The following is a 25,141-nucleotide window of genomic DNA, read 5'->3' on the forward strand; positions in this document are numbered from 1 at the left end:
GGGACCCTCGATGCGAGGAGGAGCCAGGAGCACCACTGGGAGACCAGAAGAGGAGGATCTTTTTTTTTTTTTTTTAACAAAAATAAAAACAACGAACCTTTACAACCCCTTTAAGCTCGGTTCACACCTTATGCGGCTCCCAGCAGGGGTCCTGAGCGTTCTGGTTCACTGTTTCAGGTCTGAATTCAGACCGAATTTGGGGCAGAATTTGGACCTGAAATGGACCAAAAGACGCACAGGGCTCCTGTGCAAATTCACATCGGAGATCCCGCATCCAATTCGCAATAGTGTGAACCCGGCCTAAAGAACTGGATCTGAACACTTGCTGAGTTTAATGCTGTTGCATTGCAGTGTTTTCCACTAAGCAACTGTTTTTTACACAAACACGCACTTGCACAGAATTTGCACAATTTTGCTATTTGTTTGCACACATGGGAATAGTTTTAATTGCCATTTTTTTTTTTTTTTATGTTTAGGCTATATGCATATGGATGCATTTGCCCGTGTAACCTAGACACTGCCACACACTGACATGAATTGGTGAAGGTGGCTGTACACAGCAAGGTGTCCCTTTTTCTGTAAAGTAATACACGCACATGGATGTAATGCACCAAATCCCCTAGGTACATTATGTCTGCATGTGCACTACTTTATGCAAATAGCTGTGTATAGCTGCCTATACACATTCTTGGCTTTGGGTGGCTGTATGCAGCTCCAGCACATCTGAGAGACCAGAAATATGCAGTGTCTTTACATTGTTTAGGGAAATGCACCCATGTGCATGTGGCCTATTGAGATCTACTTTAAACATAGTAATAGTAACTATAGTGCACAATTTAGCTGAATAAGATGTTTGAAAATGTTTTCTAAAATATTAAGTTGGCGTTCACCATGATGGGAAGAGAAGACTTTTCTCCCAAGAGTTTTTTTGCAGCTGTTTCTTATGAGTTGCCAGTAGACAGAATAGAACCCAGACACATTTTCTTTGGCAATGTCCGAAGCACTAAAAACTGCACACATCTGTGTTGTAGCTCTTTCTCCAGTGTGTATATTGGCTTTTCTGTCTTAGCTCTTCCCATACTGTCTGCAGTAGCTGACAGTGTTGTGGACATTGGCTTCTCTGGCTTTCCTTCCACTGCTTGCACTACTTTCTCTGGAATTTCCAATGTACACACACACTTCACTGGCTGTGTCCCCTTCTAGTCCATACTACTTTCTCTGGAGTCTTTACCACCATTGCCTACAATTAAATTTCTGGAAGATCTACATATCTTTACATGCCACTGTGTCTTAAATTCTGTACTCCACTTTCACTACAATGCTTTTCTGAGTGTTCTGTGGCTACCAAAATGGAGGCAAACACCCAAACAGTATTTTGCTTTATTCAAAAGTATATCTGATTTAGATGTCTTAATTTAAGTGGAAGTTCAGCCTAAAACTAACTCTAAATCTACTGGCAGCCACATCTAACCCTATGAAGAAAAATGAGTACATACCTTTTCTACAGCTTATCCGGCCTGGTCTCCAGCGGCAGATGCTGTGTCGAAGAGACAGCTGAAAACTGAACGGCTGTGAAGTGACTTCACCCATAGTTACTATGGGGCTTTTGTTGTCAGCTGCCTCTCCTGCACACACCTACACACAGAAGCTGCCGCTGACATCTCAGCGTGGTACTGGACCGGAGGGTGTGACTGCAGAAAAGGTATGTATAGCGATTTTTGCTTTACAGGGTTAGATGGTTAATCTTAGATTGTGGTTGCCAGTAGATTTTAGAGTTAGTTTTTGGCTGAACCTCTACTTTAATGGCATGTTTTATTCTATTACAGCACAAAGAATACAAACCCTATGAGACCATATTAGTGCTTGGCAGCCAGAGGCTTTCAGAATTGAGAGATGCCATCAAATGTGTCAGTGACCTACAAATTGGAGGGGAGTTCAGTGACAATCCAGATTTGGCTCCTGAAAATATTTGCAAGGTAAAATTATTGTTGGGGTACAATGAACTGGGATCTCTTTTTACAAAGAAATGAGGAAATAAGAATTTTACCCTACCTCTATCCTACCTTGAAGAGCTTTTGTGTTTGTTCTTTTTTTGTTTGTTTGTTTGTTTGTTTTGTACATGAAAACTTTGTCCTGACATATATTAGTTTTCAGTTAGTATTGGTGAGTTGTGGGTATTTTATTTTTACGTGGACATTATCCAATTATATTTGAAGGCATGGATTTAAAATCGAACCACATGTTAACATCACCATTTTGTCATTTATTAGTCCAACAAATACTAAGTTATGTACCTTTTGAACTATTTATTCTTAATATCAGGGCCATATGTAGACAGGAAATGAGAGGAAATGTCTTTGAAGTGAGGGTAATTCCCCTCTTAAGCTGGCCATACATTAATCATTCTATTTTAACTTGCGGGTTTAACGAAAAACAAATGACCCGATTTCCCCATCCACATGTTCAATGTGGATAGGGGGAATTCGTTCCACTGTGCTATTGTGTTCTGAAGTTGATCAGTGGATCGATTTTTGTACAACCAGCCTGGCATACATGGATTGAATGCTGAACAGGCCAAATTTTGATCCATGGAAAGCCTCCCTTGGACAGTTTGTTTACCTGGAACAGGTCCATTGATGGAAGATTTACCCTCACTTCTGGTGACCGTTACCAAATCTTGGATTTTCCAGCACTTTCTGTCTGTGTGGTAATGATTACCAAGGTAAGTAGAGAGGGTAGATCTCCATAGTCAGAGGCCTTGACTAGCAATAAAACATAACAGAAGTTCTAACCCTTCCCTCTTCTAGTAAAAGTTTTGAGTTTGAATTGAATAATATTTTATATTTATTTTCTCAATTATTTCTTTTTTAGGATCTTTTCAAATCGGCATTCTTTTATTTTGAAGGTATATTTTACAATGATATGAGGTATCCAGAGTGCAGAGATCTAAGCAGGTACAATGCATATACATTTTTTATTTTGAATTGAGTTGTAAATCTTTATAACCTGTTTTGGAATCCAAAGTATTTTTTGAAGTTGTTTCTTAGGCCTCATGCCCACGGACGTTTTAAAAAACGGTCTGTAAAGCTAGTACTGGTGCCAGAAAAAAAAGTGGCGTTTTTAACAAGATTTTTTCCGCGTTGTGCTTTGAATTCAATGCACGTTTCACCGCGCTAGCTTTCAGCCGCGTTTTTCTTTCTCTATTCAAAATCAATGGTTCCCTATGGAAGCCCATTGATTTGAATAGAGGTCGCACCAGAACTCGGATCAAGACGATCCGACTGGCAGGGACGACACGTGTGCGGAGAATCTTGAAGGCGAACCCTGCAAAAAAAATACACATTTTGCGTGAGGCTCCCCCCAGGATGATATCAGACCCTTCGTTCTGGTAGGGATCTTAAGGGGAATCCCCCCACACTGAAAAAAAACGGCGTGGGGGTTCCCCCAGGATCCATACCAGACCCTTATTCAAGCACACAGCCCGGCAGGTCAGGAAAGGGGGCGAGCGAGCGCTCTCCTCCTAGACCATACCAGGCCACATGCCCTCAACATGGGAGGGGTTGGTGCTTTGGAGCAGGGGGGGCACTGCGCCCCCCACCCTAAAGCACCTTGTCCCCATGTTGATGAGGACAAGGCGTCTTCCCGACAACCCTGGCCGTTGGTTGTTGGGGTCTGCGGGCGGGGGGCTTATAGGAATCTGGGAGTCCCCTTTAATAAGGGGGGCCCCTAGATCCCGGCCCCCCACCCTATGTGAATGAGTATGGGGGTACATCATACCCCTACCCATTCATCTGGGGGGAAAAAGTGTCAATAAAAAAACACACTACACAGGTTTTTAAAATTATTAAGCAGCTCTGGGGTCTTCTTCCGACTTCGGGGGTCTCTCCGGCGTCTTCTCCTGATCTCCGGTGCCTTCTCCGCGCTCTTCGGTTCTTCTCTCGCTCTCCGGTGCTTTCTGCATTCTGCCGGGCTCCGCTATCTTCCAGCTCTTTTACTAGCGGCGGCCCGGTCTTCCCCGGCGTCTTCTTCCCTCTTCTCTTCTGACGAGCTCTCCCACTGTAATGCCGGGTGCGCGGTCCACAATGATTTATATAGGCATGGGACTTGGTCATTGGGTGATGTCACATGGTGACCCCGCCTCTTATGACATCACAGTCCCATCATGTTCCAGGCAGTGACGTCATAAGAGGCGGGGTCACCGTGTGACATCACCCGGTGACCATGCCCCATGCCTATATAAATTGTTGCGGACCGCGCACCCGGCATTACAGTGGGAGAGCTTGTCAAGTCAACATCAGAAGAGAAGAGGGAAGAAGACGCCGGGGAAGACCGGGCCGCCGCTAGTAAAAGAGCTGAAAGAAGATAGCGGAGCCCGGCAGAAGGCAGAAAAAAAACGGAGAGCGGGAGAAGACCCCGGAGAGAGCGGAGAAGCGGTGAATGGGTAGGGGTACTAGGGGCTCCCAGATTCCGATAAGCCCCCAGCCCCTGACAACCAATGGCCAGGGTTGTCAGGAATAGGTGCTTTGGGGTAAGGGGCGCACCCAACCCCCCCCCCCCCCCATGTTGAGGGCATGTGGCCTGGTATGGTCTAGGAGGGGGAGCGCTCGTTCATCCCCTTTCCTGACCTGCTGGGCTGCGTGCTTGGATAAGGGTCTGGTATGGATCGCCGTTTTTTTTCGGTGTGGGGTATTCCCCGTAAGATCCATACCAGACCGAAGGGTCTGGTATCATCCTGGGGGGAACCCTCACGCAAATTTTTTTAATTTTTGTGGGGTTCCCCCTTCAAGATTCTTCACACGAGTCGCCCTGCAAGTCGGATCATCTTGATCCGACTTCTGGTGCGACCTATTCAAATCAATGGGCTCCCATAGGGATTTTGAATAGAGAAAGAAATGCCGGACGAGGCTCAACACAGCGTTAAGCCTCGTTAAATTGCTTTTAACACCCTTTGCCAACGTCTTTACAGCTCTAACGCTGAAGCTTCAGAATGCACTGGTCCTGTTTTTTTTTTTTTTTTTTTGCAGCTTAAAAACGGCTCAGCCATTTACAGCTCAAAAACGTCCTGGTGAGCATGAGGCCATAGGCTAACATGGAGAGCCGTTTTTAAGCTGCAAAAAACGCTCATAAAAGTGGCTGTAAAAATGTCTGTGGGCATGAGGCCTAAATCATACATTCTAGGACACGGGGCACCTTTTATAGCCATTACAATAGGGGTATTTTGTCACCTATAGGTGATTGGACACTGGCCTAAGGCCAAGATGATTATTACCCAGACACTGAAATGGCTATGCAGTGACAGAATGCAACCTTACAGGCCATTTCTGTGATCTGCCAGGCAATACAGAACTGCACAGAGTACCTTACAGATCCAGGGCAGTGATCTCCAGCTGGGTATCCCTGGCCCCTAAATCCCTAGTAGCATGGCCACTGAGGTGAGTGGTTTGGATTCTCAGGTGGGGTTCCTGTAGCGAGAACAGCAAGTATCTCTGATGGGAGTCACCCTGGTGGCTATACTGTGGGGAGGGAGTTTACCTTACATAGTAGGTGAGGTTGAAAAAAGGCACAAGTCCAACCTATGTGTGTGATTATATGTCAGTATTGCCTTGTATATCCCTGTATGTTGTGGTCGTTCAGGTGCTTATCTTATGGATTCTAGAAAATATTGATGCTCCCCGCTGATACCACCACCTGTGGAAGGGAATTCCACATCCTTGCCGCTCTTGCAGTAAAGAACCCTCTACATCGTTTAAGGTTAAACCTCTTTTCTTATAATTTTAATGAGTGGCCACGTGTCTTGTTAAACTCCCTTCCGCAAAAAAGTTTTATCTCTATTGTGGGGTCACCAGTTTGGCATTTGTAAATTGAAATCCTATCCCCTCTCAAGCGTCTCTTCTCCAGAGAGAATAAGTTCACTGCTCGCAACCTTTCCTCATAACCAATATCCTCCAGACCCTTTATTAGCTTTGTTGCCCTTCTTTGTACTCGCTCCATTTCCAGTACATCTTTCCTGAGGACTGGTGCCCAGAACTGGACAGCATGCTCTAGGTGCGGCCGAGTCTTGTAGAGCAGGAGAATTATTGTTTTATTTCTGGAGTTTATCCCCTTTTTAATGCATGCCAATTTTCTGTTTGCTTTGTTAGCAGCAGCTTGACATTGCATGCCATTACTGAGCCTATCATCTACTAGGACCCCCTCTTTTTCCATCCTTGATTCCCCCAGGGGTTCTCCCCCCCCAGTGTATAGATTGCATTCATATTTTTGCCACCCAAATGCACTATTCTCCTATTTTCTACATTGAACCTCATTTGCCATGTAGTTGCCCACCCCATTAAAGCAGGAGTTCACCCATAAAACAATTTTTCCCCTTAGATGGATGCTCGTTTTGTCTAGGGTAATCGGCTAGTTGTTTTAAAATATGAGCCGTAATTACCGTTTTCGAGATGCATTTTCTCCGTCGCTTCCGGGTATGGGTCTTCGGGAGCGGGCGTTCCTTCTTGATTGACAGTCTTCCGAGAGGCTTCCGACGGTCGCATCCATTGCGTCACTAGAAGCCGAACGTCGGTGCGGCTCTATACTGCGCCTGCGCACCGACGTTCGGCTTCTTTCGGAAAATCGTGACGCGATGGATGCGACCGTCGGAAGCCTCTCGGAAGACTGTCAATCAAAATAGGAATGCCCAGTCCCGCAGCCCATACCCGGAAGCGACGGAGAAGATGCATCTCGTAAACGGTAAGTACGGCTCATATTTTAAAACAACTAGCCGATTCCCCTAGACAAAACGAGCATCCATCTAAGGGGAAAAAGTGTTATGTACGGGTGAACCCCCGCTTTAACTTCAGATCTTTTTGCAAGAATTCCACATCCTGCAGAGAAGTTATTGCCCTGCTTAGCTTAGTATTTTCCGCAAATACAGAGATTGAACTGTTTACCCCATCCTCCAGGTCGTTTATAAACAAATTAAACAGGATTGGTCCCAGCTCAGAACCCTTGGGGACTCCACTACCCACCCATGACCATTCTGAGTACTCCCCATTTATCACCACCCTCTGAACTCCCCCTTGTAGCCAGTTTTCAATTCATGTACTAGCCCTATGGTCCATGCCATTGGACCTTATTTTGTACAGTAAATGTTCATGGGGTACTGTGTCAAATGCTTTTGCAAAATCCAGATACACCAAATCTACGGGCGTTCCTTTATCTAGATGGCAACTCACCTCTTCATAGAAAGTTAATTGATTGGTTAGGCAAGAACGATTCTTCATGAATCCATGCTGATTACTGCTAATGATACCGTTCTCATTACTAAAATTACTTGTATCATCCCCTTCAAAAGCTTACATACTATTGATGTTAGGCTGGTCTGTAATTCCCAGGGATGTATTTTGGGCCCATTTTCAAATATTGGCGCTACATTGGCTTTTCTCCTATCAGCTGGTACCATTCCAGTCAGCAGACTGTCAGTAAAAATTAGGAACAATGGTCTGGCAATTACTTGACTGAGTTCCCAAAGTACCCTCCGGTGCAAGCCATCTGGTCCCGGTGATTTATTGATGTTAAGTTTCCGAAGTCTAATTTTAATTCTGTCCTCTGTTGACCATGGTGCTTCCTGTGATGTGTCATGAGGATAAACACTGCAGTTTTGGTTACTGAAGCCTCTCGATTCCCTCGTGAAGACTGAAGAGAAGAATACATTCTAAACCTTTGCCATCTCCCCATCCTTTGTAACCAGATGTCCTTCCTCATTCTTTATGGGGCCAATATGGCCTGTCCTCCTTTTTTACGGTTTACATACTTAAAGAATTTCTTGGAATTTTTTTTGCTCTCCTCCGCTATGTGTCTTTCATGTTCTTAGCCACCCTAATTGCACCCTTACATTTCTTGTTGCATTCTTTATAAAGTCTGAATGCTGATGATGAACCCTCAACCTTGTATTTTTTGAAGGCCTTCTCATTTGCTGTTATATGCATTTTTACATTGGAGTTTGGCCATCCAGGACTTTTGTTTGCTCTTTTTTTTTGCAAATATAAGTTTATACATTTTTTTTTCAGGGGGAAAAAATACATAATAAAACATAATATAACAGTATTTACAGAATAGGTGGACGCAGCCTCCTAAAAATTATGAACGTGTAATACAAAGGTACATGACATAAGTTGAACTGTACATGTGACAACTAAGAGCTGAAGTATCCCCTTGTCTCATTGTTGAAGGGCTGCAGCGGCCTGAATATCCGCCCTATGCCACATTATATAACAGAGCACCCCTGCTTCATTCCATATACTGACAGCTTAGGGAGAGACAATGACAGTTTGGCCCAACAATGACAAACTATGTATAAAGAACAACTCTCTCCACTAACCATAACATACAAATGGCAGAAGGGCATTATTATGTTTCACAGTTTCTGTACTAATATAACACAGTATGCTATAATACATTTTTTATTTTATTATTTTCAACTTAAATGAGAACTAGTAGTTCTGTCGCAGATACTTACCGAAAGGTCCGTTCCGGCTCTGTCGGCCATGTACATTCCGGGAGTACAGAATTGGCAAGCCGACTACCTAAGTCGCCAAACACTAGACCAAGGAGAGTGGTCACTTCACCCGGAGGTGTTTCAGAGTCTGTGCCGAAAGTTGGGCACTCCAGACATGGACCTCCTGGCGTCCCGTCTCAATCGGAAGGTGTCACGGTTCGTGGCCAGGTCAAAGGACCCGTGGGCGGACGCCTCAGACGCGTTGGTGGCACCTTGGGGTCACTATCGCCTAATCTACGCCTTCCCTCCTCTGAAGCTTCTTCCGCGCCTGCTACGCAGAGTGGAAGCCGAGGGGATTCCAACAATCCTGATCGCCCCGGATTGGCCGCGCCGCTCCTGGTACGCGGACCTGGTGCGTCTGGTGGCAGACGTCCCTTGGCGTCTACCCCTGAGAGAAGATCTTCTGTCGCAGGTTACGATCTTCCACCCTGCTTTACAGTCACTGGCTTTAACGGCGTGGCTGTTGAGAGCCAGGTGCTGAAGGACCGTGGCCTGTCAGGCTCGGTGATCTCTACCGTGCTGCGTGCAAGGAAGTCTACTTCACGAAAGATTTACCATCGTACGTGTGAAGAGATGAAATGGCACCCCTGTACATACGTGGTGTCCCGGATTCTGCTGTTCTTACAGCGTAGAGTGGATCAGGCTCTCGCCTTAAGTGCGGTTAAGAGTCAGATTTCGGCTCTAGCTGTTTACTTTAAGCGACCCTTGGCGGCGCACTCCCTGGTGCGTACGTTTGTGCAGAGGGTCCGGCATGTGGCCCCTCCTGTGCATCCTCCACTGCCCCATGGGACCTGAATTTAGTCCTCTCGGTGCTTCAAGACGCTCCCTTTGAGGACATTCGAAAGATTCGCTTTGTTCACTCTATCACAGAAGGTGGTTTTTCTGGTAGCAATTACCTCAGTCAGACGGGTGTCTGAACTGGCGGCCTTGTCCTGCAAGGCTCCCTACTTGGTCATCCACAAGGATAAGGTGGTGCTGCGGCCGAAGCCGTCTTTTCTCCCGAAGGTAATTTCAGCTTTTCACATTATTGAGGACATTGTGTTACCATCCTTATGTCCTCGGCCGAAAAACCCGAAGGAGGACATTTTGCATTCCCTGGATGTGGTTCGGGCCCTACGGGTGTACTTATCTGCTACGGCTCTGTTCTGGAAGTCGGACTCACTGTTCGTGTCGGTGTCTGGTCCTAAAAAAGGTCTGGCGGTCTCGTCGGCCACCATTTCTAGGTGGATCAGACAGGTTGTGCTTCAGGCCTATGCCCTGAAGGGGCGAGCGCCTCCCTTTCATGTTACGGTGCATTCGACCAGGGCGATTGGTGCCTCTTGGGCTTTCTGTCATCAAGCGTCTGTGTTACAGGTGTGTAAGGCAGCGACCTGGTCGTCAATTCACACCTTCTCAAAATTTTACAAGGTGGATGTGAGTGAATCTTCGGATGCCTCCTTCGGCCGCAAGGTGTTACAGGCGGCAGTGTAAGGTTGGAGTTCCTCCGTTGAGAAACTCCGGTTTTGTTTGGGGTGTAGCTTGGTTTGCTGTGTTGTTTTCCCACCCCTCTAATTTTTTTGACACTGCTTGGGGATGTCCCTAAGGTCAAATGCTGCTGTGTCCGTCCATGAACTGTGTCCGTAACGAACTGGAGCTGCTGAGTCAGAGAGTGGGTTATACCCGAGGGACCACGCCCCCTGGGAGGAGCTGTACTGAGGAAAGTGTTTTAACACTTAAAGTGCTGTTTTCTGCCTAGTCTCTCCTGGAAGGAAGGATATATTACCCTAAGGTCAAATGCTGCTGTGTCCGTCCATGAACTCAGAGAAATTGATTTTACGGTGAGTACAAAAATCCTATTTTGCCATTTTTCAAGTGGTCTTAAACTTTTGATCAGGACTGTATAAAATTGTGTTAAAAAAAAAAAAAAATTGATCCCTTTCATTGCTGTCACAAAGAATGTAAACATTGCTTGTGACAGTAATAAGAGTGACAGGTACTCTTTATGGAGGGATCGGGGGTCTAAAAGACCCCCGATCCCTCCTTTGCACTTCAAAGTATTCAGATCGCCGAAAACTGATTTTTAAATCCGGTGCCATTGGCAGCCGACTAACCCGGAAGTGACGTCATGACGTCGCTTCTGTGTTTACATTAAAGAGACTGAATCAAAGCCATAGCTGATTGGATTCCGTCTCTCTCTAGGCGCCAGAGGTGGCGCATCGTGGATTGGGTTTCCCGGTGGGATGGGAGGCCTGGTAAGAGCGGTGGAGGCGGCGGGAAGGGGGGGTGATGTCCCCTCCCGCTACTCCGGGTTAACAACCGACCGGCTTTTTTATTCAATATGTTTTTATTACATTTTCACATATATGAATACATTGAACATCGTATGTTGTAAACCACATCAAATGAAAGAAAGAAAGAACAAAACCTTGACATCGTAGTTGCAAATGGTCAATAGTACATTCATATAGTCTCACCAAGTAACCAGAAGACATAGCATTATGTATAAGCCCTGAATGGGTCCAAACGACCCCCAGGCCGATGCTGCCGCGGGAGGGACAGACAGGGACAAGGGGAAGCACCCCCCCCCCCGACACCCCAATGGGATCAGACTGTGTACTCCCAGGAGGGCCCCTCCCCCAACCCGATCCGCCCATCCCGCAACAGCAGGCCCCAGAGCTCCCCACATTTGACACTTTCGAGGATGTCAAGGCATCACAAAAGGTGAATGAAGAGGAGTATTAGCTAGGAAAAAAGGAAAAACAAAAGAGGGAGAAGAGAAAGAGAAAAAAGGATGAAGGTAAAAGAAAACAAGACGAAAACAGACCTTAAGCTTCTATAAGTGCACTCTGGATCCATATCTATTTAAACTCTCATGCATTCATTTGAATCTAGAAGTATAAAATTATCAACTGTGCTCCCCATTGTACCACTCAGTCCACGACCTCCACCGCTCGCACGCCGACAGAAATCTGCCCTGAGATGCCGCGAACATCCGTTCGTAGTTAATATGTGTATTATTTATTGCAATTATCTCTTGTACTGTGGGTACTTTTTGGTCTCTCCAGTGACGAGTGATAGCTAATCTAGTACCCAGTAGAAAATGGAAAACAACTGCTCTGCTGGTTTTCGGGATAGAATCTATCCCCAATGAAAGGACCGACAACCCCGGGGATATAGGTACCCCCATATTCACCACTCGAGCAGCCAGGGCAAAGACCTCCCCCCAGACCGGGAGTATGGAAGGACAATCCCACAGTATGTGGAACAGAGTTCCCACAAGACCACAGCCCCTCCAACACATTGGGGAAACCTGGGAACTGAATTTCGAGATTCTAAATGGAGTTAAATACCACCTTAGGAGCATCTTCTGGTACAGTTCCCAGAGATTAATGCTCTTGGTGGAGGTATAGGTGGTTCGTAGAGCTTGCTGCCACTGTTCTGAGGAGTACGAAACACCCAAATCTCCCTCCCATGCTGCTACATTGGTGGATTTTGCAAATATCAACTTATTATTCATAACATTGTAAAAAAGGGATATTCCTTTGATGTTAGTAAATTGTTTGGTGAGGTAGAGTGCTATCCTCCAAGGGAGCAGGATCGAGAGAGTCCGACTAGTCCTAAGAAAGTGGTTGATTCGCAAAAAAGTTAAATAGTTGGTCTCTCCCAAACCAAACTCCACCTGGAGTGATCTAAATGTTTTCCCATTAGGACCTATCATCAGATCAGAGATGTTAACTATTCCCCTTTTAGCCCAGTGAGTAATATTTAAGTCTGGGATGACACCAGTGAGACATGACACCGGTATTGGGAGGGACGTCCTGGGATGTTGCATCTGGGATGTCTTCAAAAGTACATCCCAAGCTTTCAAAGAGGAAACCATCGTAGGAGACATTCCACTGGGGGGGTCTAACTAGAAGTGCAGACGACATTAGGAGGTCATGTAGGCTTCAGTGTGTATATTGGGTTTCCTCTAGTTCCTGCCATCTCTTGGAGTCAGGGAACCAAGTCCTCAGTTGTGCCAAGACGGCAGCCACGTGGTAATCTCTCACCACTACATTCCCCACCCCTCCCGCTTCTCTAGATGCTATAGAGTTCCGAAACGCCCACCTTGCTTTTTTACCTTTCCATAGAAATCTATTAATCAGGGTCTGGATTTTAGTAAAAAATGAGTTGGGAGCCGGAATGGGGAGGGTTCTAAACAGGTATATAAGTTGCGGAAGAACCATCATTTTGAAGGCCGCTAAGCGGCCCGACCACAGCAGTTCAGACTTAGCCAACTCCTGCAATTTGACCGGGAGAGAAGCCAAGAATGGGGTATAGTTAGATGCAAATAATTCTTTTGATGTAGCAGATAAGGTAATGCCCAGGTATTTAATACCTTCGGTGCTCCAGGCGTATGGAAATCGTGAACTGAGCGAACGTCTTAAATTAACGCTAATCCCCATCCCCAAAATAAAACATTTACTCTCATTGACTTTATAGTATGAAATTTTCCCAAATAGTTGAAGTGTTTCATGTACCGAAGCCAGGGAAGTGACAGGATTCGAAAGCATTAGGATAATATCGTCAGCGAAAAGGCTAATAGTATGTACTGTTTTGGAGGAGGGAAAGCCACTGATATCCTTGTGTGTTCGTATATACGAGGCGAGGGGTTCTAGAATCAAATTAAAAATTAACGGGGATAATGGACACCCTTGGCGAGTGCCATTAGTAATGGCAAAGGGTTTAGAAAGCGTCCCCGAGGTAAACACTCTGGCGGTTGGCGTTGAGTATAGGGCCATTATTGCGGAGTAAATGGGTCCTACGAACCCAACCGACCGGCTTTTAGCCGCATCGGTTGTTATCCCTGGAAAGCCAATTGCCGGCTCTAAAAATTATACCAGGATGATGCCTACAGCTGCGGGCATAATCCCGGTATAACCCCTGAAAGCCGAGGACGCATATCTGCGTACGCTCAGCAGAAAGGGGTTATTTTACACTTTCCCTTTGTTTTGACTTCTGCCACATTTTTGCAAAGAATCCGGAAGGTGGTAACCCTGATATTAATGTTAGCTGAATTAGACCAGGAGGGCTTGGTACACTGACATAGTGCGTCTTGCGACGGGTTACTCCCTGGGCACTCCCTGTCCAGCGGGACCTAATGGTCTTGAGTCCTGTATGTCAGCACTGTTGGTCCTGGATGACAGCTTTGGGGAACTTCAATTACAGGACTTGGAAATATTTTTTTGCCTGGGGTGAAGCCAGGATGTGGCACCCACAGAAATATGAGTGGGAGATTTGTTTTTCTTTCCCCAATCAGTAGGGGAAAGGAGATTGGCCTTAAGTACTGTTAAGGGTCAGAGTTCGTCCCATTCCATTTTTTTTCCCGAGGTTGTTGTTTCTCACTCCTTGATTCATACTTCATACAGCGGGTAACGTATACAGGTACCGCCTGTCTTGTGTCCCTGGGACTTGAGTTTGATCTTGTCTGTCCTTGCAGAGGCCACTTTTTGAACCAATCAGAGATTCTGTTGGTCCTTTATCTCGAAAGGTGGCTTCTTTGGTGGCTATCACTTCACTAGGTGGAGTGTCAGATTTAGCGGCTCTTTCATGCAAGGAGTCGTTTTTGGTCTCACAATATAAGGTGATGTTGCGTCCTCATCCATTTTTTGCCTAGAGTGGTGTCTAGTTTTCACTTGAATCAAGACAACGCCTTGCCTTATTTTCTGATCCTCAGTTGGCAGGAGTAAGATCAGATGCATGCTCTGGAGGTATTTCAGGCAGTCAGAATTAAATTGTCAGTGCAGGTCAGGAATCCTGGTTTGTGCTGCCGGTAGAACCCAGGATGGTCAGGAGGCATCCAAGTTAACTATTTTCATTGGATTTGCCAGTTACCGTATTTATCGTCAATCGAGAATCCTAGGGGAAAAAAAAAAAAATACTGACAATTTACAGATACAGTTACTTACAGTTGCCCGGCGTCCATCGGCAGCCTTGTCCGGACCGGCGTCCGTCTGCGGCCTTGGTGGTGTTCTCTTGCGCTGTTTTTGAGCCGATCCCCGCGCTGAACGCCACCACCGACATATACCGAACACGGCACGCTCGGCCACGCTATAGGGCAGCCTATCACGGAGGGAGGCACTTTGACCACGGTAATCTGCTTTAAGTAACCAGAATCTGTATTTTTTTTGGGGGGGTTTACAAACAGTTTTTCTGCACTCTAAAACTTGTTTTGGTTTTTCAGAACTATAGTTGAATGGGCTGAATCTCGTGACAGAGGCTATGGTAAATTTCAGGTAGCTAAGATGGAAGACTGTACGTTTAATGACCTCAACATAAAAATTGGCTTTCCTTATCTGTACAGCCATCAAGGAGATTGCGAACATGTTGTAACAATTACAGATATAAGGTAAGTATATGACATTCATTTTTGCAGTTATCTAAAGTAAAATATATAAGAGAAACATGTTCTTGTATGAATAAAAATAAAATAGTTTGCATTGTTTGAGGCTGTGCATCTTCTTGTTGCATAAAAAAAGCTGCTTAAAATGTATTTTATTGTATTTTAATTTTAGAAAGTTTATTATTATTATACACGATTTATATAGCGCCAACAGTTTACGCAGCGCTTTACAATGTATAGGGGGGACAACACAACTACAGTACAGTTCAATACAAAAGGTACAGGAGGGCCCTGCTCGTAGAGCTTACATTCTAAAGGGAGTGGGTGGTGGTACAAAAGGTAATAGCTGCTGAGAATTTAATGGGGGTGGCTCGGGGATAGTTGTTAGGTGGGTGTGGGATAGGCTTCCCTGAATAAATACGTTTTCAGGGATCTCTTAAAGCTGGACAGGATAGGGGCTTATCGGACATGCTGGGGCAGGGAGTTCCAGAGGATGGGAGAGGCTCTGGAGAAGTCCTAAAGGCGAGCATGGGAGGAGGTAACAAGGGAGCTAGAGAGCAGGAGGTGGGAGGAGCGCAGGGGGCGATATGTGCAGATGAGGTTGGTGATGTAGATTGGGACGATTTTGTTAATGGCCTTGTATGTTATGGTTAGCATTTAGAATTTTACACGGTGGGGTAGGGGAAGCCAGTGAAGGGATTGGCAGAGAGGAGCAGCAGTCACGGATTGGTTAATGGGGTGTATTAATCTAGCAGCAGAATTCATAATAGACTGAAGGAGGAATAGCCTGCTTAAGGGTAGGCCATTAAGGAGAGAGTTGCAGTAGTCAATGCGGGAAATAATCAAGAAGTGAATAAGTTGCTTTGTGGTGTCATTAGTCAGGAAGGGTCGAATTCTGGAGATGTTGCAGAGGTTAAAGCGGAGTTCCGGCCTTTTTTTTATGTTTATTAAAAGTCAGCAGCTACAAAAAGCATAGCTGCTGGCTTTAATAAACATCCACTTTCCTGCTCCACTGTCCAGCGCTGCGCCTCCCGTAGCTCCGTTCCTCCCCTCCGCCGACGCCTCCATTCTAACTGTGGGCACCCGGTCGTGACGGCTTTCGGCTTCACGGCTGGGCACTCACCAGGCGATCGCCTACAGGGAGGGGCCACCGTAGGCGATATGACGTCCCTGGGCGGAAGGAGGAAGTGGGACAGGAAGTCCCACTCCTACTGAAGGCCCCAATCCCCCCCCCCCCCAAAAAAAATGACATGCCAATTTTGGGTGGAACTCCGCTTTAAGGCGGCAGGATTTAGACAGTGATTGAATATGGGGACTGAAGGATAGGTCTGAGTGAAGGATTATACCCAGGACCTCGGCATGTGTGTGGAGTGACCAATGGTTGTGTTGTTGATATTCATGATAGTCATGGTGGAGGGACCGTGAAGGAGGGAATATAACAAGCTCAGTTTTAGAAAGATTGATTTTGAGGAAGTGGTGTGACATCCATACCGATATGTCATTCAGTAAGTTTGAGATCTGTGAGGAGATCGAGGGGGTGAGTTGAGGAGGGGAGAGATAGATCTGGGTGTCGTCAGCATAGAGGTCGTATTGGAAGCCATGGGAGGTTATCAACTGGCCCAGGGAAGAGGTATAGAGTGAGAATAAGAGAGGCCCAAGGACGGAGCCTTGGGGTACCCCAACAGAAAAAGGAAGAGGAGCGGAGGAGATGGCCTTGTAAGTGACACTAAGGCCAAGGGAGTGTAGGCCAAGTAATGGCCATTGGTTTTAGCAGTTAGTAGGTCATTGGTGAGTTTCAGTAGAATGTTGTGGGTCGGAAGCCAGACTGTAGAGGGTCGAAGGTTGTTGTCTGTGAGTATGTTGTAGTACTGTGTGGTGTTGGTGTAATGTGTTGGTGTATAGTCACATAGTATTTGACTGAATTTTCATTGGGGAACACACAGCCATCTACCTTTGTGGCCTATATCAGTGGTTCTCAACCGCAGACTGGACTTTCAGGGGACAGCTGCTGTTACCAGGTTGCCAGAACTGAGCGCTGCTCCAATTTGCATCACAAGGAGGCATAGTAGATCAGTGCCTCTTGATGTACAGCAGTAGCAGACCGGTCATCAGTAACGGCAACCCACCAGGGAGTGAAATCTCGTGCTTCCTTCCTGGCAGATATCTGCACAGATAGCAGGCCTGAAGTAAGAGGAATGAGAAGGGGAATATCTGCTGAATTAGGCCCCCACTGTGCCCCTTGCAGCCCACTGAATTCCTGCAACCAGCTGCAGAACCCTTAATTTCCCACAGGGGCCTGCAGTGCCCCTCAACCTTTGAGAGCCCCCACAGCGCCCTTTAACATTTCACAATCCCCTTATTCTGCTGCAGAGCCTTTTAATGTGGCTTCTTCATTAGTTTACTTTGTTTATCAAAGAAATTTGTTTAATATGTATTGATTTTGCAGTGATTCTGTAATTGTACAAACATGGAATTTGTATGAAGTATGTTTATTAATTTAAAGGGTTAGCGTGCAAATACTTTTGGGATATTTTGTACTTATTTGTGGGGATAATTGCACTGAGTGCAGATCATTCAGCAGCGCGGATCATTCAGGATAGATTGACTTCTGCACAACCAGCATACGTGGATCAAAATACAGCCGGTCCCTGCTGAACCAGCTTTAGACCCCATTCACACTTGTGTGACTTGTCATGCGACTTTAGACATCACAGTTGCATGATGTCTTACCCCATGTTTTCCGACTGTAACCATTCATATATGTGCGACTACTTTGGTCTGACTCGTGCAACGTGTGGGCCATAGACTTTACTTTTTAAAGCAGGGGTTCACCCAAAAAAAATGTTTTTAACATTACATTCAGCCGAGTTGTCAGAATGACAATCTGCTGTTGTTTTTTTTTTTTTTTTTATTGGCATACATACCATATTTTCACCGGCGCTTCCGGGTATGTAATCTGCGGCACTGGGCGTTCCTAATTGATTGACAGGCTTCCGACCGGTGCATACAGCGCGTCACGAGTTGCCGACTTGTGACGCGCTGTATGTGCCGGTCGGAAGGATGTCAATCAATTAGGAACGCCCAGTCCCGCAGATTACATACCCGGAAGCGGCGGTGAAAATACGGTATGTACGGGAATAAAATTTTAAAAACTGCCGATTACATTCAGCCGAGTTGTCAGAATGACAATGTTAAACATTTTTTTGGGGGTGAACCCCCGCTTTAACTGTACCTGAATGTTTTACATGCAACAGTGGGTCCAACTTTGCAGAGGGACAACAATTTGCTTCCAAGTCGCAGCGTTTTTAAGTTGCTTCAAATTTACACTTCAGAGTCGCACAACTTGTTGTACAAGTGTGAATGGAGCCTTAGCTGTAAAAAAAGAAAAAAAGCTATGACCTTTTTACAATACATACAATTTCAAGTCAAAATTTTTGTTAGTGTGGGTGTTATGCCAAAACTTTCCATAAACACTCTAGCGCTAAATCCAGGGGGTTTTATCCTTCGCAGTGCTTCAATAAGCAATGCCTCAGTGGGAAATCTTCAATACACTGTAAAAGACACACAGGAGGGCGCAAACACCTTGTGCATTACCATTGACAAAATTATTACAAATACCAAGACAAGCGGATAAAAGCAATCTGCAAATAAGTCAGCAGACTGTGATGTACCCATGGAACCACACCCGATTGGATGTCTGATGTGTTTCAGGGGACAGACCCCTTTCTCAGAGCTGCTACCTCATGGTAATGCGCAAGGTGTTTGGGTATAATGCCAGCTTTGAAATGTGCAGTAAAAAAAAGGAAATAAAATCGGATCACTAACTAATCTAGGAATATTTTGGGATAGATGTGTGTAATATATAATGCAGTTTAAGCTTTGATTTATGAAATGACCTTTTTTTTTTTCCTTCTTATAAAGGTTAATACACCATGATGACTGCTTAGAAAGGAACCTATACCCATTACATATTAGAAGGCATTGGTTTATTTCAAGAAAGTGTTGCGTGTGTAAATTGTATATTGCAAAGTAAGTCTTTATAGTTTTTATATATTTTTTTTAAATCCTGTTTGGTCTACAGAATATACAGTCATGGCCGAAATTGTTGGCACCCTAGAAATTCTTCCAGAAAATCAAGTATTTCTCACAGAAAAGTATTGCAGTAACACATGTTTTGCTATACACATGTGTATTCCCTTTGTGTGTATTGGAACAAAACAAAAAAAGGAGGAAAAAAAGCTAATTGGACATAATGTCACACAAAACTCCAAAAATGGGCTGGTCAAAATTCTTGGCACCCTTAACTTAATATTTGGTTGCATACCCTTTGGAAAAAATAACTGAAATCAGTCGCTTTCTATAACCATCAATAAGCTTCTTACACCTCTCACCCGGAATTTTGGCTCACTCTTCCTTTGCAAACTGCTCCAGGTCTCTCTTATTGGAAGGGCACCTTTTCCCAACAGTAATTTTAAGATCTCTCCACAGGTGTTCAATGGGATTTAGATCTGGACTCATTTCTGGCCACTTTAAAACTCTCCAGCGCTTTGTTGCCATCCATTCCTGGGTGCTTTTTGATGTATGTTTGGGGTCATTGTCCTGCTGGAAGACCCTAGATCTCGGACGCAAACCCAGCTTTCTGACACTGGGCTCTACAGTGCGACCCAAAATCCTTTGGTAATCCTCAGATTTCATGATGCCTTGCACATATTCAAGGCACCCAGTGCCAGAGGCAGCAAAACAACCCCAAAACATCATTGAACCTCCACCATATTTCACTGTAGGTATTGTGTTCTTTTCTTTGCCTCATTCCGTTTTCGGTGAACAGTGGAATGATGTGCTTTACCAAAAAGCTCTATCTTGATCTTATCTGTCCACAAGACATTTTCCCAGAAGGATTTTAGATTACTCGAGTACAATTTGGCAAACTGTAGTCTTGCTTTTTTATGTCGCTGTGTCAGCAGTGAGGTCCTCCTGGGTCTCCTGCCATAGCGTTTCATTTCATTTAAATGTCGATGGATAGTTTGCGCTGACACTGATGCTCCCTGAACCTGCAGGACAGCTTGAATTTCTTTGGAACTTGTTTGGGGCTGCTTATCCACCATCCGAACTAGCCATAAATTTTTCTCTTCTGTCCATTCCCAGAGAGATTGGCTATAGTGTCATGGGTTGCAAACTTCTTTATAATGTTGCGCACTGTGGACAAAGGCAAATCTAGATCTCTGGAGATGGACTTGTAACCTTGAGATTGTTGATATTTTTCCACAGTTTTGGTTCTCATGTCCTCAGACAGTTCTCTTTTCCTCTTTCTCTTGTCCATGCTTAGTGTGGCACACACAGACACACAATGCAAAGACTAAGTGAACTTTTCTCCTTTTTATCTGCTTTCAGGTGTGATTTTTATATTGCCCACACCTGTTACTTGCCCCAGGAAGGTTTAAAGGAGCATCACATGCTTGCAACAATCTTATTTATCCAATTTTAAAAGGGTGCCAAGAATTTTGCCCAGCCCATTTTTGGAGTTTTGTGTGACATTATGTCCAATTTGCTTTTTTTGTTTTGTTCCAATACACACAAAGGGAATAAACGTGTATAGCAAAACATGTGTTACTGCAATACTTTTCTGTGAGAAATACTTGATTTTCTGGAAAAATTCTGGGGTGCCAACAATTTCGGGCATGACTGTATGTAGGCTGCCATGATCAAACTCCTAAAATGCTTGTTACCCGACAGTCTCTGGCTGCAGTACTTATGCAAGCTTTTCCCAGCACTGAATATCAGGAAAGTTGGAGTGCATTCAGAATGCTTGATCTGAATAGAACAGATGTTGACGGGGGGACCTTTGTGGATATATCCAAAAGATTGTAATTGATGGTCTCATTCTTTAACCACTTTAGCCCCGGAAGGATTTACCCCTTCTTGACTAGAGCACTTTTTGCGATACGGTACTGCAACTGACAGTTGCGCAGATGTGTGACGTTGCACCCAAACAAAATCTTTTTTTCCCCCCACAAATAGAGCTTTCTTTTGGTGGCATTTGATCACATCTGCAGTTTTGATTTTTTGTGCTATAAACAAAAAAGAGCATACATTTAAAAAAAAAAAAAAGAAAAGCAATATTTTTTCCCATAATAAATATCCCCAAAAAAATATATATATATATATATATATATATATATATATATATATATATATATATATATATATATATATATAATTTCCTCAGTTTAGGCCGATATGTATTCTTCTACATATTTTTGTTAAAAAAAGATCACAATAAGCGTATATTGATTGGTTTGCGCAAAATGTATAGCGTCTACAAAATAGGGGATAGATTTATGGCATTTTTATTAATATTTTTTTTTGATTAGTAATGGTGGTGATCTCCATTTTTTTTTTTTCATCGTGACTGCGACATTGCGGCGCACACGTCGTACACTTTTGACACTATTTTGGGACCATTGTCATTTATACAGCAATCGGTGGTATAAAAATGCACTGATTACTGTGTAAATGACACTGGCAGGGAGTCCGTGGGACCCGCGAGCATGCTCACTGAGTATGCAGCGCGCCCACCCAATAAGCCGCAATTTAAAGGGGACATACAGGTACACCCACTTGCCCAGCTGTGCCATTGTGCCGACGTAAATCGGCGTGCGCTGGATGGCAAGTTATGCGTAAGCATCTAATGATGTGAAACGCGTTAGCCTTCTGTCCCTATTTTCATTTGATTGTATTGCTTTGGATTGGATTTTTTTCAACAATAAAGACATCTTTTAAGAGTGCGGCAGTCCAGGATGTTTTCTTTCTTCATAGACTTGTGCAGAGCCAGCACCTGTTTGTTTAAAGTAGGGCGGGAGCATTGCAAAGGTTCAGAGGCTTAGTGAGCGGTTATTTCTTCATGGATGGCAAGTGGTTATACATTCTACTAAAGGATATTTACTTACAGTGGATACAAATAATGGTGCATGGAGGTGGCTGGCTAAATGCTCTTCCAAACACTTTGATCCAAGGGGCCCAGTAAATGTCATCTTACCAAACTCTGTAGGCATAGTCACATTATCTGGTCCTGATCCCACACGACCTTCTTCATTAGCCCAGATGCCACAATTCCATATTCAGTGCCTCTGTGGAAAAGCCTTGATGTATAACTAAAGGCCAAACCTGTATTTTATTACGTTTTGGATATAGTGATAAGGGATTAGAAATCATGTCAGGTTTTTATGTCTGCCTGTATCCCCATTAGGGAATTTGGCCCTATCTAATTGTCCTGTTTACTCTTAAAGCGGTGGTTCACCCTCCATAGCAACATTTTAGCATAAAATTAGGCATAGTAGCGCGAGCTACAGTATGCCTGTCTTGATTTTTTTTGCCCAGTACTCACAGTGCAATCCTCTATAGAAGATTCCGACTCCCCGCGGGGAATGGGCGTTCCTATCCAGACGGAGGATGATTGACGGACGGCTCTGGCACGTCACGCTCCCCGAAGACAGCCGGAGTAGGTCTCGGCTCTTCACGGCGCCTGCGCACAGACTATGCGCAGGCGCCGTGAAGAGCCAAGCCTATTTCGGCTATTTCCGGAGAAGCGTGACGTGCCAGAGCCGGCCGTCAATCATCCTCCGTCTGGATAGGAACGCCCATTCCCCGCTTGGAGTCGGAATCTTCTATAGAGGATTTCACTGTGAGTACCGGGCGAAAAAAATCAAGACAGGCATACTGTAGCTCACGCTACTATGCCTAATTTTATGTTTATAGGGTGAACCCCCGCTTTAATGCTGTAAGTGAAAGAAAATTCCAAATTTTGGGTTGTCACCAGGACAGGAACAGAGGAAAATCATACGGTGGCTGTCATAGCTCCACTTAAAGTGTGACTAAACCCATTAATATGAAAATAGTTCATCTGCCCCCACCCCGCACAGTTTATGAATCTTTTTACATTAAAATATTGCCACTATATACCTTTTTGGCAGACCTGTATACCACCACGGTCAGTGATAAACTGCACAGTTTATCCAATGCTTAGAGTTTAGGTAGGAGGAGATTTCCACTGCAGCCTGTATACACACCCACATGTGTGATGTCAATATCATGTGACCTGGCTAGCTCTGAGAACAAGTAAATGTTCTCTTCAGCACAAAAGACACAACTGAGCATGTGCAGGTTGGCTACCTTTCCCCAGATAGTCAGTGCAGGAGAGAAGGATCTGTGCATACAGGATAAAACTGCCTTTTTAAATAATGCAGAGGATTTAAGTTCCACAGTGAGTATAACCTGCATGCTATGCTGCATATACGTACAGGTTTTTACTGTTGTGGGTTTAGTAACACTTTAAATTTACAGTGTACATATTTCAGGGCTGTGATTGAAAGTATTTGTCATATACAATCGAGCAGTTAGTATTTATTTTTTCCCATCAATGGCAGCACCCCATAAATAGTGCCTGTGATTTTATCTACATATTTTTAACTTGTCCTTACTGTTTGAGTTGAAACTAAGGCATTGGCAATATTTTATTTACAGCAACCAGTTATGTAGTAATGAAGTGGTTTAAGGTTTAATTTTTTCCTCTTTTTTAGGTGGGTGACAAAAAGTGACAGCTTTGCGCCAGATGACCCATGTTTCTTCTGTGATGTTTGCTTTAAGATGCTTCACTATGACAGCGAGGGCAATAAACTTGGAGACTTTCTTGCATATGCATATGTTGACCCAGGAACATTTAATTAAAAATAGAACATTGCAGCAATAAACGGCACACCAAAGGTCACAAAGATAAAGGCCAAGGACAGGAAATGAACTTTATAAGTCTGCAGACTGTAATCAAAGAAGTGGAGATTTGCTTGAATACAGAACATCTCCTGTGGGTTTTCTTTTCTAGGTATAAAGCATACAGATACGCATTCTACTGTAGCACACAATACTAGGCAGAATTGGAGTTCTGATGTAATACTGCTGATTAAATGGAATTTCATATTATATAATTGTACTTCTATGTTAAGTAAATGGTGTGAGAGTTGTAAAATTAACCCTTCAAGACAGCAAATATTGGGGGTTATTTACTAAAGGCAAATCCACTTTGCACTACAAGTGCAAAGTGCAGTCGCTGTAGATCCGAGGGGGACATGCAAGGAAAATAGAAAACAGCATTTTAGCTTGCACATGATTGGATGATAAAATCAGCAGAGCTTCCCCTCATTTCAGATCTACCCCTCAGATTTACAGCGACTGCACTTCCAAGTGCACTTGTAGTCTGCAGTTGTAGTGCAAAGTGGATTTGCCTTTAGTAAATAATCCCTATTGTGATCCAAGTCCATCAGACAACATGGACATAAACATTTGCAGCTCTTGAGTAAAAGTTTTTTTCTAGACCAGCAAAGGAAAATAATACTGGCCAATGAAAATCATCTGTAAAGAGAGTGTGTTGACATGCATAAATTGCAGCCTGTCATGATTAACTACTTGAATTTTTTAACCAAAAAGATACGACTTTAAATACCAACAAAGTTTTTATTTGCATTTATTACATCCAACTCCTCTTTGCCTGCTGCAATTAACAGGCTGCTTATAGCACATCCTTTAGCTGAGGATGTACATGGAAGGATTGGGGATGCCACAGCATGACCTTTGCTACAGAGGAAGTGGTAGTTTTAACCACCGGGCCAGTTCTGACACTTCTCGCATATATGTAAAAATCTACTTTTTTTTTTTTGCTAGAAAATTACTTGGAACCCCCAAACATATATTAAGCAGAGGTGGGTGTTCTAATTTTTTTTTTTTTTATGTTGCACAGTGTTTGCTCAGTGGATTTTAAAAATACATTTTTTGGGAAGAAATAAACTTTAGTGAATCTTAATGCACAAAAAATAGTACCCAGTTGTTTGGGTACAGTGCAGTTGTAAGCTATGATTAAGCACTAAGGTTTGGTGTGAAATGCGCCAGCTTGTACCCCGTTTGCTGTGGCATGTATCCTTTGTTTGTTTTTTTGTTTTACAATAAAAGCAACAAGTTTTGGAGTGCAGCTGTCCAGAAATCCTTCCTTCATTTTGCATTATCCCATGCACTGCCAGCACCCGTGGCTTCGGATCAGATTTTCCTGATTAGTATCCTTGAGCGGTGATTTCTTCTTTCTGTTTGGGTACAGTGTATGACATTTTACTAAACAACATTTTTATCATTCCCCCCCCCCCACAAATTTATTTTGGTGGTTTAATCACCACCACTGGGTTATTTTTTTTGTGATATAAATG

General features: G+C 44.2%; 1 protein-coding gene across 1 annotated transcript in view; it reads left to right on the forward strand.

Moving 5' to 3' along the window:
• SNAPC3 (small nuclear RNA activating complex polypeptide 3) overlaps nucleotides 1–23,872 on the forward strand; it is an 85,215-nt gene extending 61,343 nt beyond the window's left edge. Inside the window, exons 5-9 of the mRNA XM_040358532.1 lie at nucleotides 1,827–1,976; nucleotides 2,872–2,954; nucleotides 14,739–14,903; nucleotides 18,819–18,926; nucleotides 23,474–23,872. Coding sequence (XP_040214466.1) covers nucleotides 1,827–1,976; nucleotides 2,872–2,954; nucleotides 14,739–14,903; nucleotides 18,819–18,926; nucleotides 23,474–23,621 — 654 coding nt within the window. The 3' untranslated portion in view covers nucleotides 23,622–23,872. The remainder of the gene's footprint in view (nucleotides 1–1,826; nucleotides 1,977–2,871; nucleotides 2,955–14,738; nucleotides 14,904–18,818; nucleotides 18,927–23,473) is intronic.
• Nucleotides 23,873–25,141: the final 1,269 nt, after the last annotated feature.

Source organism: Rana temporaria, chromosome 1 (assembly GCF_905171775.1).
Source record: "Rana temporaria chromosome 1, aRanTem1.1, whole genome shotgun sequence".
Classification (NCBI taxonomy): domain Eukaryota; kingdom Metazoa; phylum Chordata; class Amphibia; order Anura; family Ranidae; genus Rana; species Rana temporaria.